Source organism: Macaca thibetana, chromosome 5 (genome assembly GCF_024542745.1).
Source record: "Macaca thibetana thibetana isolate TM-01 chromosome 5, ASM2454274v1, whole genome shotgun sequence".
Taxonomy (NCBI): Eukaryota; Metazoa; Chordata; class Mammalia; order Primates; family Cercopithecidae; genus Macaca; species Macaca thibetana.
Genome location: NC_065582.1, coordinates 147195043 through 147211448, shown reverse-complemented (window position 1 = coordinate 147211448; position 16406 = coordinate 147195043). Strand labels below are relative to the sequence as shown.

Here is a 16406-nt window from a genome sequence, read left to right as displayed (position 1 = left end):
AAGGGATATTCAACCTATACTTTCATATTGTGTTCTGCGAGGGTGCCCCCTGGTGTTACTTCAGATTAGTGTTTTTTAGAGAAAGATAACCTGAATGGAAAGCATCCTCTCTTTTGTTTAAAGGATTCTATTAAAAAAGAAATACATGACATTTTAAGCAGGGGGCTAAGGGGAGCCTCACTAAGAAGGCACTCTAGAGTAAAGAAGTAAAAGTGAGGGTGTCATTTGTGAGATTATCTGAAAGAAGCACATTTCAGGCAGAAGGAACAGTGAGAACTCCTGATTCAGGAGCCTGTGGGATGTTCATGGAGGCCAACGTGGCTGAAGTGGAGTGACCTGGGATTGGTGGTATAGCGAGGTGGGATGTAAGAAAAAGATTAGGCTGGGTGCGGTGGCTCACGCCTGTAATCCCAGCACTTTGGGAAGCTGAGGTGGGAGAATCACTTGAGGCCAGGAGTTGAAGACCAGCCTGGGCAACATAATGAGATCCTATCTCTACAACATAAAAAACAAACAAACAAACAAAAATCAGCCAAGTGTAGTGCCACACACCTGTGGTCCCAGCTACTCAGAAGGCTGAGGTGGGAGGACTGCTTGAGCCCAAGGGGTTGAGGTTGCAGTAAGCCATGATTGCACCACTTCACTCCAGCCTGGGCAACAGAGTGAGACTCTGTCTCCAGAAAAGAAAATTAAAAGATTAAATCAAAAGAGTAACAGGATTCAGATCATGTTGGCCTTATAGGTCATAATAAGAACCTTGGCTTCTATTACATATTAAATAGAAAACCACTGAAGGGGTTTTTTTTTTTTTTTTTTTTTTGAGACAGGGTCTCACTCTGTCACCCAGGTTGGAGTGCAGTGGCTCAATTACAGCTCACTGCAGCCTCAACCTCCTAGGCTCAAGTGATCCTCCCAACTCAGCATCCAGAGTAGCTGGGCATAGGGCACAGGCTACCATGTCTAGCTAAGTTTTATATCATTTCAACATGTTGCTCACGCTGGTCTTGAACTCCTGAGCCCAAGTAATCTGCCTGCTTTGGCCTCCTGAAATAGGATTACAAGTGTGAGCCACTGAGCCCAGCCACCTCTGAAGAGTTTTGAGCAAAATGCAGATGATATCTGACTCTCATTTTGACAGAACCACTCTATCTGTTGTGTCCTGAAGAAGGAGAAACAGAAAGACAGTGATATGGTTTGGCTGTGTCCCCACCCAAATTTCATCTTGAATTGTAACTCCCACAATTCCCATATGTCGTGGGAGGAACCTGGTGGGAGGTGATTGAATTATAGGAGCAGGTCTTTCCTGCGCTGTTCTCATGATAGTAAGTCTCACGAGATCTTATGGTTTTAAAAAGGGGAGTTTCCCTGTACAAGCTCTCTTCTCTTGTCTGCCACCATGTGAGACGTGCCTTTCACCTTCCGCCATGACTGTGAGGCCTCCCCAGACATGTGGAATTGTAAGCCCAATAAACCCTTTTCTTTTGTAAATTGCCCTGTCTTGGGTATGTCTTTATTAGCAGTGTGAAAACGGACCAATACAGACTAATTAGACAGACTAATACAACAGAACCTGTTGCAATAATCTGTTAACATATGAGATGATGATGGCCTAGAACAGGGAGGAGGCAGTGCAATAGTGAGAAGTGGTAGAATTTTGGATGTATCTTCAAGGTTGTGCTTGCTGAAAGGTGACTGAACAGTGTAAGAAAAAGGGAAGCCAAGGATGAGTCTTAGAAGGATAGAACTGCCATTAACTGTTATAGGAAGGATCTCGAGAGGAGCAGAAATTCTTAAGATGTTGAGTTTGAGGCACCTTGTGACACATCCTAGTGGAAATGCCCAAAAGACAGTCATCAGCATACACGTAATGAGTCATGAGACCAGATGAGATCACCAAGCGAGTGAGTGTCTAGAAAGGGAAATGATCCAGGGGCTGAGTCCTGGAGCATTCCAAAAATAAAAGCTAAGAGGTCAGGGGGACAGACAGAGGCACCAAGAAAGAAGACAGCAGGTAGAAAGACACAATGCAGCCAGGCACGGTGGCTCACGCCTATAATCCCAGCACTTTGGGAGGACGAGGTGGGTGGGTCACCTGAGGTCAGGAGTTCAAGACCAGTCTTGGCAACATAGGGAAACCCTGTGTCTACTAAAAAATACAAAAATTAGGCCAGGCACAGTGGTTCACACCTGTAATCCCAGCATTTTAGGAGGCCGAGGCAGGTGGATCACGAGGTCAAGAGATCTAGACCATTCTGGCCAACATGGTGAAACCCTGTCTCTACTAAAAGTACAAAAATTAGCTGGTGTGGTGGCACGCGCCTGTAGTCCCAGGTACTCAGGAGGCTGAGGCAGGAGAATCGCTTGAACCTGGGAGGTGGAGATTGCAGTGAGCTGAGATTGCACCACTGTGCTCCAGCCTGGTGACAGTGTGAGACTGTCTCAAAAAAAAAAAAAAAAAAAAAAAAAAAAATAGCTGGGGATGCTGGCACACGCCTGTAATCCCAGCTACTCAGGATGCTGAGGCAGGAGAACTGCTTGAATCCAGGAGGTGGAGGTTGCAGTGCGCTATCATGCCATTGGGCTCCAGCTTGGGCGACAAAAGCAAGACTCCATCTCAAAAGAAAGAAAGAAAAAAAAAATTAGCCGGGCATGGTGACATGCTCCTGTAGTCCCAGCTACTCAGGAGGCTGAATGGGAGGTTTACTTGAACCTGTAAGGTCAAGGCTGCAGTGAGCCGTGTTTGCTCCACTACACTCAAGCCTGGGTGACAAAGTGAGACCCTGTCTCAGAACAAAACAAAAAACAAACAAAAACACCCCAAACCATATTCAGTGCCAAATGCTAACGCCCAAATAGATTGTATAAATAAGAACATACGGGCTGGGCAAGGTAGCGCACCTCTGTAATCCCAGCACTTTAGGAGGCAGAGGGGGGTGGATCACTTGAGGTCAGGAGTTCGAGACCAGACTGGCCAACATGGCGAAACCCCGGCTCTACTAAAAATACAAAAAATTATCCAGGTGTGTTAGTGCATTCCTGTAATCCTGGCTACTTGGGAGGCTGAGGCAGGAGAATAGCTTGAGCCTAGGAGGCGGAAGTTGCAGTGAGCTGAGATCGCGCCACTATACTCCAGCCTGGGCAACAGAGCAAGACTCCATCTCAAAAAAAAATATATATATATATATACACACACACACATTTATATATGTCTTCACCATTTACTCTTTGGTCTGTGTTTTAACAACGTTGAATCTACCCAGCAGCTGCTTCTAGGACTAAACGAATAAATGACATTTCTGATATCACAATGATTAAACACTGTTCTAAAACAATGGAATAACATCTGTGAAAAGGGGAAGAGTAAAAAAATAAGACAATGGAATGTATACAAAATAGAACTACAGAAATGAAAGGCAGAAGTGAACCAAAGTAACCAATGTAAAAAACAAGTCAGGAGAAGAGAATAAAACATATATTTCTTCAAGGCTTATTTCAATTCTTATGAAGCCTCCAATTCCCACAAGCTTAAAACACATATTTAATTTTAAAAAATAACTTTTTCCAATTGAATAGTAACACATGTATCTAAATATAAAGATAGCTACAAAATATATGTTTTATTATTTTAAGAAAAAAGTATAAGCTCACTGGAGAAAATTTAGAATATAAGAAAAATAATGGCCGGGCGCGGTGGCTCAAGCCTGTAATCCCAGCACTTTGGGAGGCCGAGACGGGCAGATCACAAGGTCAGCAGATCGAGACCATCCTGGTTAACACAGTGAAACCCCGTCTCTACTAAAAAATACAAAAAACTAGCTGGGCGAGGTGGCAGGCGCCTGTAGTCCCAGCTACTCAGGAGGCTGAGCCAGGAGAATGGCGTAAACCCGGGAGGCGGAGCTTGCAGTGAGCTGAGATCTGGCCACTGCACTCCAGCCTGGGCGACAGAGCTAGACTCCATCTCAAAAAAAAAAAAAAAAAAAAAAAAAAAAGAAAAATAATTCTATCCCTCACAGTAAACTACTGTTTAACCATTTAAAAGCCTAGCTCTCAGAAAGGATTTTTACCAACTGCTAAAAGAATTGGAGGGAAAGAAAAACTTGCCAATATGCCTAAATGAACGTTCAAAGTTTCACCTTTCTTTTTAGAGTTAGGAAGTCACATTTTACCTACAGGAATGAATATATTTGGTTATAGGTGGGGCTGGTTCAAGAGTCACAAAAGCCGCACAGGTAATAAACACCTGTTTTCCCATGAGGAGGTTCAATAAAATTATTTTCAACTAGGAAAACAGGTTTTAGCTTTACCTGTTGAGGCAAATATTTGAGCTGTACACTGCAGGTTAATGAATGCTACTGGAGAAGTAACATAAAGAAGTCTGGAGGGAGGGAACCACCACCCATTGTCCTAACAATGCATGTTTCTATTGCTTTCTTGTCTTGAAGGCATATATATCGTCCAAATGGATTAAGTTCTGACCAAAGTTCTACTTTAGGCTAGGCACTGCACTAGCTCCCACTTCTCTAAGTTGTTATATCTGTGGAATTTGATGGGACACCCAGTTCACAAAGTAATAAAAATCATAATGTATACAAGTCTCTTTAAGATTACCTTACTGTGTCTTGTTTTAGTTTCATATACATAATAAACTGGCAGCTCTGCTTCGGAGATGTTACATATCAGCAACTAACCTACTAATAAATGCAATTTGGCAATATGTAAATAGCCTTAAAATGTGTGAAGAAAACCAGAACGTATCACTCCAAAATATGCCTCTTTCACATAGAAATTATTTCTGAGAGGCCAGGCATGGTGGCTTATGCCTGTAATCCCAGCTACTTGGGAGGCTGAGGCACTAGAATTGCTTGAACCTGGGTGGCGGAGGTTGCAGTGAGCTGACACTGCGCCACTGCACTCTAGCCTGGGCAACAAAGCAAGACTCCGTCTCAAAAAAAAAAAAAAAAAAAAAAGGAAAGAAAGAATTATTTTTGAGCTGTAGGCAATTAGGAAGTAGCAAATAGAAGAAAAGCTTTCTCTATTCCCCTCTTTTCTGCCTAAAGGTAGGATACAAACTCTCCTTTATACACAACTCTACAGACTTAATAGCCCAGAGACAGCACCAGAGGGGTCTGCAAACAAACCTTACTCCATTAGTTTCCTCCCAAATATTTACTTTCCCGGTTTCTTTTTTTTGAGATGGAGTGTCGCTCTGTCGCCCAGGCTGGAGTGCAGTGGCTGGATCTCAGCTCACTGCAAGCTCCGCCTCCCGGGTTTACGCCATTCTCCTGCCTCAGCCTCCTGAGTCGCTGGGACTACAGGCGCCCGCCACCTCGCCTGACTAGTTTTTTGTATTTTTTAGTAGAGACGGGGTTTCGCCGTGTTCACCAGGATGGTCTCGATCTCCTGACCTCGTGATCCGCCCGTCTCGGCCTCCCAAAGTGCTGGGATTACAGGCTTGAGCCACCGCGCCTGGCCACTTTCCCAGTTTCTTATCCTTCGAAGCCTAAAATCTCTTTCCTATGTTCTGCCCTTTTTCCACAAATGTATTGTTCTTTGTTGAAGATGCTACATAAGCCAGAGTTCTGAGCCACTGCTTTGAGTTACTTTGCACTGAGGTTTCTCCCACGCCACACACATTAAACTTGCTTTTCCCTTGTTCATCTATCTTTTTTTTTTTTTTTTTTTTTTTTTTTGAGAGGGTCTTGCTCTGTCACCCAGGCTGGAATGCAGTGGTGTGATCTCAGTTTACTGCAACCTGTGCCTCCTGGGTTCAAGTGATTCTGGTGCCTCAGCCTCCAGAGCAGCTGGGACTACAGGCACGTGCCACCACGCCCAGCTAATTTTTGTATTTTTATTTTTTATTTTTATTTTTATTTTTTTTGAGGCGGAGTCTCGCTCTGTCGCCCAGGCTGGAGTGCAGTGGCGCGATCTCGGCTCACTGCAAGCTCCGCCTCCCGGGTTCCCGCCATTCTCCTGCCTCAGCCTCCCGAGTAGCTGGGACTACAGGCGCCGCCACCACGCCCGGCTAATTTTTTTTTTGTATTTTTAGTGGAGACGGGGTTTCATTGTGTTAGCCAGGATGGTCTCGATCTCCTGACCTCGTGATCCGCCCGTCTCGGCCTCCCAAAGTGCTGGGATTACAGGCTTGAGCCACCGCGCCCGGCAATTTTTGTATTTTTAGTAGACACAGGGTTTCCATGTTGGCCAGGCTGGTCTCAAACTCCTGGCCTCAACTGATCTGCCTGCCTCTGCCTCCCAAAATTCTAGGATTATGGGCGTGAGCCACCACGCCCGGCAATCTATCCTTTGTTATACGGTGTCTCAGCAAAGAACTCAGAGGTTGAAGAAAAAATTATTTGTCCTCCCCAACATATGCACACAAAGAATGTTCAAGTGTTGTTTATAATAGCAAAAAATGGATCAGTAACCTAAGATTCTAGTAAAAGGAAATCATTTAAACACTGGTGCTTCCCCACGATGAATTATTATTTAATCAGTAATTTTTTTCTTTTTGAGATGGGATCTCACTTTGTCATCCAGGCTGGAGTGCAGTAGCATGATCATAGCTCACTGCAGCCTCAAACTCCTGGGCTCAAGTGATCCTTCTGCCTCAGTCTCCCAAGTAGCTGGGACTACAGGAGCACACCACAATGCCTGGCTCAATAAATAGTAAGACAAATATATGTTGATATTTTATAAGTAGTGAAAAATAACACATACAATGTGATCCCATTTCTGTAAGTTTATATGAAATGTAATTATGCCAGGCTTCACCATCCTGTGAATGTCATACTTTCCTTCTTGCAGTCTTCTGATACAAGACTGGATTGGTTTAAATACTATTTTACTAGTTCCCCTTAAAGCATCTCTCAAAATATTTCTGAGTATCCTGAAAAAAGATGTGTCACATAATGGCCACCAAGTCTGTCACCTATATATACCATGCAGTATTCATCTTTCCACTGATTCTCACTTTACCATCACTACTGCCCATAAAGCCATGTGGAGAAACTTCTCCACTGCCAAATTCCCTGATACGCATGTGAATGTCAGAGCCAAAGGAATGAACTCCACAGCCACCCAAAGTTTCCACACATGGAAAAGAATGGCCTCCTCCCCTAAGAAGTTCTCAGTGGCCGGGCATGCTGGCTTACGCCTGTAATCCCAGCACTTTGGGAAGCCGAGGCAGAAGGATCACTTGATCCCAGGAGTTCGAGACTCGTGTGGGCAACATGGGAAGGCCTTGACTCTACAAAAAATTCTGAAAAATTAGCCATGCATGGTGGTGCATCCCTGTAGTCCCACCTACTAGGGAGGCTGAGGTGGGAGGATCACTTGAGCCTGGGAGGTCAAGGCTGCAGTGAGCCATAATCGCACCACCGCTCTCAGTGTGGGCGACAAAGTAAGACACTGTCTCTTAAAAAAAAAAAAAAAGAATTCTCAAGCCTGCCAACAGATGCAAATAGATGTTAGGAAGAGAGTGAATGGTTTGCGCAAGCAGCTTTGATGCCCCAGTTACACCTGCCCACAGTGCCCTGTTATAGACATATTTACCAAGAAAAAAGACTAGGATATACCCGAATTTGTCAACAGTGGTTATCATTAAGTATTCTGGAAGTTCTTTCTTTTCCTTTCTTTCTTTTTTTTTTTTTTTTTTTTTGAGACAGGGTCTCACTCCGTCACCCAGGTTGGTGTGCAGTGGTGCCATCACAGCTCACTGCAGCCTCAACCTCCCCCGGCTCAGGTGATCCTCCCACCTCAGCCTCAGGAGTAGCTGGGGCTGCAGTTGTGCACCACCACACCCCACTAATTTTTGTATTTTTTGTAGAGACAGGGTTTCCCCATGTTGCCCAGGATGATCTCGAACTCCTGGACTCAAGCGATCCGCCTCAGCTTCCCAAAGTGCCAGGATTACAGGTGTGAGCCACCGCACCCAGCCATTTTTTTCCTCATACTTATTTTATAATGTTCTGCAATAAACAGGGTTTTTGAGTCATGAAACAAAATTTTAAGTTAAAGAATGAAATAGACAAGTAGCAAATACATTACGGAGAACCATTTTCTTATTAAAGAGCAAACTATGAGAATAATTTCTTTCTTTTGTGTCAGTTTTGTTTTTGTTTTTTTTTTCTTTTTTTGGTAACCACCAGAATAGGCAATGTAAGAATACATTCTGAAAAATATTCACAGGCATCTGGCCTCTAATTCCGCCCCCAATGCCATCCTTCCTCCTGTCTCAGCGGTACTTACATTCCTGAAGACACTCTGTGTCTGTGCAGTAAGACTGGGACTGCCGTAACTACAATGAATAAGAAAGGGAAGTTAGCTATTAGACTTCAACAAAAGTGGACAATAATTATTAGAAAGATCATGTTTTGGCCGGGTGCAGTGGCTCACGCCTGTAATCCCACACTTTGGAGGCTGAGGCGGGTGGATTGTTTGAGCTCAGGCATTCAAGACCAGCCTGGGTAACACAGCAAAACCCCATGTCTGCAAAAAATACAAAAATTAGCCAGGTGTGGTGGTGTGTGCCTGTAGTCCCAGCTATTCAGGAGGCTGAGGCAAGAGGATCACCTGAGTCTGGGAGGTGAAGGTTGCAGCGAGCCAAGATGGCACCATTGCACTCCAGCCCGGGTGACACAGTAAGACCTTGCCTGAAAACAAACAAACAAAAAATCATGTTTTGTTTTGTTTTGTTTTTTGAGACAGGGTCTCACTCTGTTGCCTAGGCTGGAGTGCAGTGGTGCCATCCTGGGCTCAAGTGATCCTCCTGCCTCATCCTCCTGAGCAGCTGGCACTACAGGTGTGTACCACCACGCCTGGGTAATTTTTTAAAAATCATTTTGTAGAAATTTTTAAAAAATCATTTTGTAGGGTCTTACTATGTTGACCAGTCTAGTGACGAACCATGTTTTGGTTATTATTATTATTATTATTAGAGTTTCACTCTTGTTGCCCAGGCTGGAGGGCAATTGTGCGATCTCAGCTCACTGCAACCTCTGCCTCCCAGGTTCAAGCGATTCTCCTGCCTCAGCCTCCTGAGTACCTGGGATTACAGGCACCCACCCCCACACCCAGATAATTTTTTTGTATATTTAGTAGACATGGGCTTTCACCATGTTGTCCAGGCTGGTCTTCAACTCCTGACCGAAGGTGATCCACTTGCCTCAGCCTCCCAAAGTGCTGGAATTACAGGCGTGAGCCACCACACCTGCTCACCATGTTTTGGTTTTTAATGAATGCTGTCCAAGAGTGTATCTTCAAAATCATACACAAACACAGAATACTCTGAGGGACTGTCTACTTTTTTTCCTACCCAAAATAATTTTCAAATATACTGTGATCTGTTGCAACTGACCCATTTAAATTAAATGATTTTTAAAAAACCACCCATGACACAAATTCTTGCTACCAATATATAATTAGGCATCCCAAAAGGAAAGTGCTGAACCGTAGAGAACTAGAAGAGTAAAACCTTTGTTAAAGAGATTTTTCTTCTCATTGAAAATTAGAAGCAGATAAAGGGAAAAAAAAACCCAGATTCTATTTGTAGAAAATGCATCTTTGAAAGGAAGCACAAAGAATCAGTGGTTGGATAGATAAGAAACCAATAAAAGGAGTTATGAGTGAAGGTACAATGGGGGAGTAGAGAAGAGTGACAGAAATAGAAGCTAAATTTTTCAATGTCTATCTTTTTATATAGTTTTAAAATCATGTGATTATCAATTTTAAAAAGAAAGTTAAAAAAGAAAAGGCCCATCTATCTATATTATAAACCATCCTTTTATGAGCATACAACCTATGCTGACAGATTTTAGGATGTCTAAAAATGAAAATCTCATAAACCTTAATATAGAAATGAATAAATAGTAAAGAGAATGAGGGGCATATAACTTTCCAAGTCAGTCTCATTACTAACTACACCCTCTCCATTAGAGTAGTAAGCCACACTTGCAATTGTTTGGGACGGCAACTATGGTGCAGTAGTGCTTAGCTGGTTCAGCATGACTCTGCAGAATGACAGGCCTAGATTTAAAGTCTGGTTCTGCAACTTTTTTTTTTTTTTTTTTTTTTTCTTTTAGAGACGGAGTCTCACTCTGTCGCCCAGGCTAGAGTGCAGTGGCACGACCTCAGCTCACTGCAACCTCCACCTCCCGGGTTCAAGCAATTCTCCTGCTTCAGCCTCCCTACAGGTGCATGCCGCCATGCCCAGCTAATTTCTTTTGTATTTTAGTAGAGACAGGGTTTCACTGTGTTGCCCAGGCTGGTGTCGAACTCCTGAGTTCAGGCAATCTGCCTGCCTCGGCCTCCCAAAATGCTAGGATTACAGGTGCCCCAAAGTGCTAGGATTACAGGTGCGAGCCACAGCACCTGGCCCTGCAAGTTTCTAAGTTTCAAGACCTTTGGGCAAGTAATTTAACACCTCTAAGCTTCAGTTTCCTCGTCTGGTAAAATGGGGATATAATATCACCTATATCTAAGAGTACTAGTGAGAATTAAAATGGGTAACAGATGTGAAATGCAGTAACCACTCAAGAAATGTTAGCTTTTATTACTGTGCCATACAAATTACGACCTCAACTAAACAAGTATTGGAATTAACAACTAAACGAATCATTTTGTAAATTATTCGATGTTTGAAGCCAGGCACGGTGGCTCGTGCCTGTAATCCTAGCACTTTGGGAAGCTGAGGTAGGAGGATCGCTTGAGCCTAGGAGTTTGAGACCAGACTGGGCAACATGGCGAAACTCTCATCTCTACAAAATAGAAAAATTAGCCAGGCCTGGTGGCGGTAGACCTTGTTTCAAAACAAAAACAAAAACAAAAAAACTAGTCTTGTTTGAATAAGAATGAGAAAGCAGTTTTTTGTTTTTTTTTTTTTAAAGAGTCTCACTTTGTTACTCAGGCTAGAGATGAGTGGCGTAATCACAGCTAAAACAATCCTCCTGCCTCAGCCTCCCAAGTAGTTGGGACTACAGGTGCCACATTTTTGTACTTTTCGTAGAGATGGGACTTCATCATATTACCTAGGCTGGTCTTGAACTCCTGAGCTCAAGCGATCTGCCAGCCTCCACCTGCCAAAGTGCTGGGATTACAGGCATGTGCCACCAAGCCCAGTGAAGAAAATATTTTTTAAAAAATTAATTTTAATGAAATAGAAACAGGGTCTATGTTGTCCAGGCTGGTCTCAAATTCCTAAGCTCAAGCAATCCACCCACCTCGGCCTCCCAAAGTGCTGGGATTACAAACAGAAGTTAATGTGGATTTACTCACTGCCTTAATACAATTATCATTACTATGTATTCTTTTCTAGTCTTAAGATATGCAGACTTCCACATAATCGCAACTGTTGCAACAATTTTTTAAAATTATTTATTTATTTTTAGATACAGGGTCTCGCTATGTTGCCCAGGCTAGTCTCAAATTCCTGGACTCAAGTGATCCTCCTGCCTCAGCCTCCTGAGTAACAGAACACAGGTGTGCACCACTGTGTTGGGCAATTGTAATAAATATTTCTGGGAACTTGCTATATGCTAAATACTATACTAACAACTTTATTATCTTATTTGGTCCTCACCATGTTGGTCAGGCTGGTCTCGAACTCCTTACCTTGTGACCCGCCCACATTGGCCTCCCAAAGTGCTGGGATTACAGGTGTGATCCACTGCACCCAGCCTGTCACTCAGTAGTCTTTTTTTTTTTTTTTTTGAGACTGAGTCTCGCTCTGTCGCCCAGGCTGGACTGCAGTGGCACATCTCAGCTCACTGCAAGCTCCGCTTCCCAGGTTCACGCCATTCTCCTGCCTCAGCCTCCCGAGTAGCTGGGACTACAGGTGCCCACCACCACGCCCAGCTAATTTTTTCTATTTCTAGTAAAGACGGGGTTTCACCGTGTTAGCCAGGATGGTCTCGATCTCCTGACCTCGTCATCCACCCACCTCGGCCTCCCAAAGTGCTGGGATTACAGGTGTCAGCCATGGTACCCGGCCGTCACTCAGTAGTCTTTAAGATGAACAGGACTAGTGTTTTTCTTCAGCACTAATCTCTCCTCCTTCTACCAGGAAGAGGAGGAGCCTTCCCTTTGATGCTAAAAAAAAGAGTAATGTATCTATACTCTTTCCTGCTATATAAGTATCTATAGAACCAATTACTCACACACAATTGGTAATTAGAGAAATGATGCCAGTTTAATATGGAAAGTATGTTGGTTCTTAAGTATTTTTCCTAGGTAAAGGGAGCTGGAAAAGCAGGAGTCAAATTATGCCTTTCAGTAGAAAAGGATACAGTCTTTAGCTCACTGCTGGATAGACAGGAGCCTTTTTAGCCTTTTTTTTTTTTTTTTTTTCTGAGACGGAGTCTGGCTCTGTGTCCCAGGCTGGGGTACGGTGGTGTAATCTTGGCTCATCACAACCTCCGCCTCCTGGATTCAAGTGATTCTCCTGCCTCAGCTTCCCAAGTAGCTGAGATTACAGATGTGCACCATCATGCCCGGCTAATTTTTGTATTTTTAGGAGAGATAGGGTTTCACCATGTTGGCCAGGCTGGTCTTGAACTCATGATCTCAAGTGATCCTCCTTTCTCGGCCTCCCAAAGTGCTGGGATTTAGGTGTGAGCCACTGTGCTTGGCCTCCTTTCAGTTTTAAACGAAAAATGAGTGCCTGTGTACACATACTCACAAACACAATCAAGAATGAAAGAAATTATCAGGATCCTGGCTAAGAAAAGCAACTTCATCTTAGACCAAGCTACGGTGAGTCTTTGAGACATCTTGCCAAGAGCTGGTGTTGGATCCTTCTCTTCTGTGCTTGACGGCTACATTCCTCATATTCACAAACAGGCTATGCTCTAGGCTCTGAATAATGAAATGCCAAAGTATCACAGCCACATTCCTAGTCCAGGACTTAAGGTGTTTGGCAAAGCAAAGTGTGCTGGGATATATATTCAATATGTTGAATTCAAACACCTATGACAGGTAAATCGTAGTCTTTTAAAGCATTCAGAAACCATGTATCCAGTATCCAGTAAAACAGGAGAATTTTAGTTTTGGGGGGTTTTGTTTGTTTTTTAAGAGACAAGGTCTTGCTCTGGTGCCCAGGCTGGAGTGTAGCAGCACAATCACAGCTCACTGCAGCCTATACTTCCCCGGCTCAAGCAATCCTCCCACCCCAGGCTCCCAAGTAGCTGGTACCACAGGTGTGTGCTACCACACCCAACTTGAGAATCTCACGGTTTTGATGCAACTCTTAAGCAGAGAGGCCTAATTTACAATGTATCTCAATTTTCTCTTACTTGGAGAAAACAGTGGTACTAGTGATGCTGATTTTGTCTACTCCAAAGGGAAACACTACCTTTAGTGTTCTCTTGTGAACTTTCTTTTTGTTATGTGGACAGGCTGAGAATTTTCCAAATCTTTAAGTTGTGGTTCCTTTTTGCTTAATAATTCCATCTTTGATTGGCTTCCCTCTTTTCAATTTTTGCTATAAACAATCTGGAGGAACCAAGCTATTCCTTCAACATTTTGCTTAGAAATCTCCTCAGCTAAATATCCAATTTCGTCACTCACAAGTTCTACCTCCCACCTAGAAAACACTAGAACACAAACATAATTCAGCTGAGTTCTTTGCTGCTTTGTAACAAAGATTGCCTTTTCTCCATTGTCCAGTAACGTTCTTCATTTCTAAGACCATATCAGAATGGCCTTTATTTTCTACTAAAATTCTGTACATGATTATTTATGTATTATGTAAGATGGAAGCTTCCTCTACCATTCTCCTCTCTTCTTGCTGAGCCCTCTCCAAAATTACCTTTAATGCCCTTATTTCTACCAACAGTCCCTCACAGCAAATATCAGCTTGTTCTAGCATACACTTAAAAACCCTTCCGGCCTATATCCATTACATAGTTGCAAAGTCACTTCCCCATTTTTAGGTATTTGTTATAGTAGCATCCCACTTTTTAGTAACACTTTTTGTCTTAGTTCAGGCTGCAACAACAAATACTTTGGGCCAGGTAGCTTACACACAAACATTTATTTCTGACAATTATGAAGGCTGGGAAATCCCAGATCGAAGTTCTAGCTGATTTGGTTCCTGGTACGGGTCCTCTTACAGGCTTGCAGATAGAGGTCTTCTTGCTCCATCCTCACATGGTAGAGAAGAGGATCATCTCTTTTCTGTCTCTTCTAATATGGGCACTAATCCTATCACAAGGCCTCTACCCTCATGAACTCATTACCTTCCAAAGGTCCCACCTCCAAATGCCAGCACGTTGGGAATTAGGGATTCAACATATGAATTTTGGGGGGTAGGTACACAAACATTTAGTCCATAGCATGTATATATACTATGATGCCTTCTATGTAAAACAAAAATATAAACTATATACATACGCATATGCATATTAAATTTCTAGAAGGAGTTGGGCGCGGTGGTTCACGCCTGTAATCCCAGCACTTTGGGAGGCCAAGGTGGGTGGATCATGAGGTCAGGAGATGGAGACCATCCTGGCTAACACAGTAAAACCCTGTCTCTACTAAAAATATAAAAAAATTAGCCGGGCGTGGTGGCAGGCACCTGTGGTCCCAGCTACTTGGGAAGCTGAGGCAGGAGAATGGCATGAACCTGGGAGGTGGAGCTTGCAGTGAGCCGAGATCTCGCCACTGCACTCCAGCCTAGGAGACAGAGCAAGACTCCATCTCAAAAAAAAAAAAAAAATTCTAGAAAGATGTATGTGTCTATCTATATTTTCCAAAAACAGCCACAAAAAACAGACACAGAATTATTTTAAAGTCAAACATGCTCTTCTAGAATCTTGCCACTCCCCATTGAGAGGTGAAATCTAGCCAGACTCTGTGGCTCATGCCTGTAATCCCAACACTTTGGGAGGTCAAGGCAGGAGGAATGCTTGAGCCCAGGCTATGGTTAAGCCATTGCACTCCATCCTGGGTGACAGAACAAGACCCTGTCAAAGAAAGAAGAAACGAGGAAGAAGGAAGAAGAAAGGAAGGGGGGAGGAAGGAAGGAGAGAAATCTATTTGCCCTCCTCTTGAACCTGGACAGGCTCGTGACTGCTACACCAAGAATACAGGAAAGGTGTTGTGACTTCTTAGACTAAGTTCTCTCCCTCCCCCATCTCCTCTCAGGAGCGATGTTCTCCGTTGGAACCAAGCCACCATGCTGTGAGGAGGCCAAGCAGCCACATGAAAAGGCCCTATGTAGACATTCTGAGAATACCGGCTAAGGTTCCAGCCACTCACCAGCATCAACTATCAGACAGTGAGTAACCAAGCTTCCAGATACTTCCTGCCCTCAACTTCTATGTCTTCTAGCTAAGAACACAAACAATGATCAGCAGACAAGCTGTATGAATTCCAGACACAGTCTGTCAGCTTAGTGAACGAAGTTAGTTCATGAACTTAGTTCTATGGAATTAAGTTTTGGGGAAATTTGTTATACAATAATAATAATGGGAATAATACACAAGAAACTGTTGGCTGAGGGTGGTGACTCACGCCTATAATCCCAGCACTTTGGGAGGTCAAGAAGGGAAGATTGCCTGAGGCCAGGAGTTTGAGACCAGCCTGGGCAACATAGAGAGACCCCATCTCTATTCTAAATAAATAAATAAAACATAACTTTACATCCTAAATACACAGTTCAAAATTAGTAAGACCAATTGTATTGCTAACCGTAGAAGGCTATGTGCCTTCTATGTCTTCTAGTGCCTGGATATTGATTTTAAAAAATGATTAAGATTTGAAACAAAGTAGTCCACTGAAATTTCCTTACTGATTAAAATAAAACTCGAAAGTTATCACATGATTAAAAAAGCTATCATAGCAACATGAAAAATGCAAAATACTATTAAATTGAGGAAAATATACATATTCCATAGTATCTAAAAACATATTTCTTAAAAAGATCTGGGAAAATACAAACCAATTCATCTGGGAACGTAGGAAATAAAAGCTAAGTATGGAGAAGGGAGTTCAGCCTTACTTTTAATGTACTGATATTTTTTGAAAGTACATGTTCATATATTATTTATATAATTAAATATTTTAAAAATAGAAACAAAAACAAAGAAAGAAAAATATTTTACAAAAGTTTTAACATAACTAGCAAAAATACATTTGCTGCATAGAGAACTCTCTCAAAGAAACCTTCCAGACACAGATATTTTTCTTCCAGGAAAGGTCCAACGGGCCTTAAAGTGACTTACGTAAGTATAGTAGACATCACAATTTACAGGGCATTCAGGCCTATAAAAAGGCATCTGACCAAGGGTCTCCCAAATCACATGTTTTTACAGTACTTTATTACAGAAACAAATTTATTTTATTTTTTCTTGAGACGGAGTCTCGCTCTGTCACCCAGGCTGGAGTACAATGGCACAATCTCTGCAGAGTGT

General features: G+C 42.9%; 1 protein-coding gene across 1 annotated transcript in view; it reads right to left on the bottom strand.

Annotated features, from left to right (window-relative positions):
* The window catches only part of SMIM14 (small integral membrane protein 14), a 720432-nt gene that overhangs the window by 20459 nt on the left and 683567 nt on the right, over positions 1-16406 (bottom strand). Inside the window, exon 4 of the mRNA XM_050790394.1 lies at positions 8248-8296. Within this exon, the coding sequence (XP_050646351.1) occupies positions 8248-8296 (49 nt within the window). The remainder of the gene's footprint in view (positions 1-8247; positions 8297-16406) is intronic.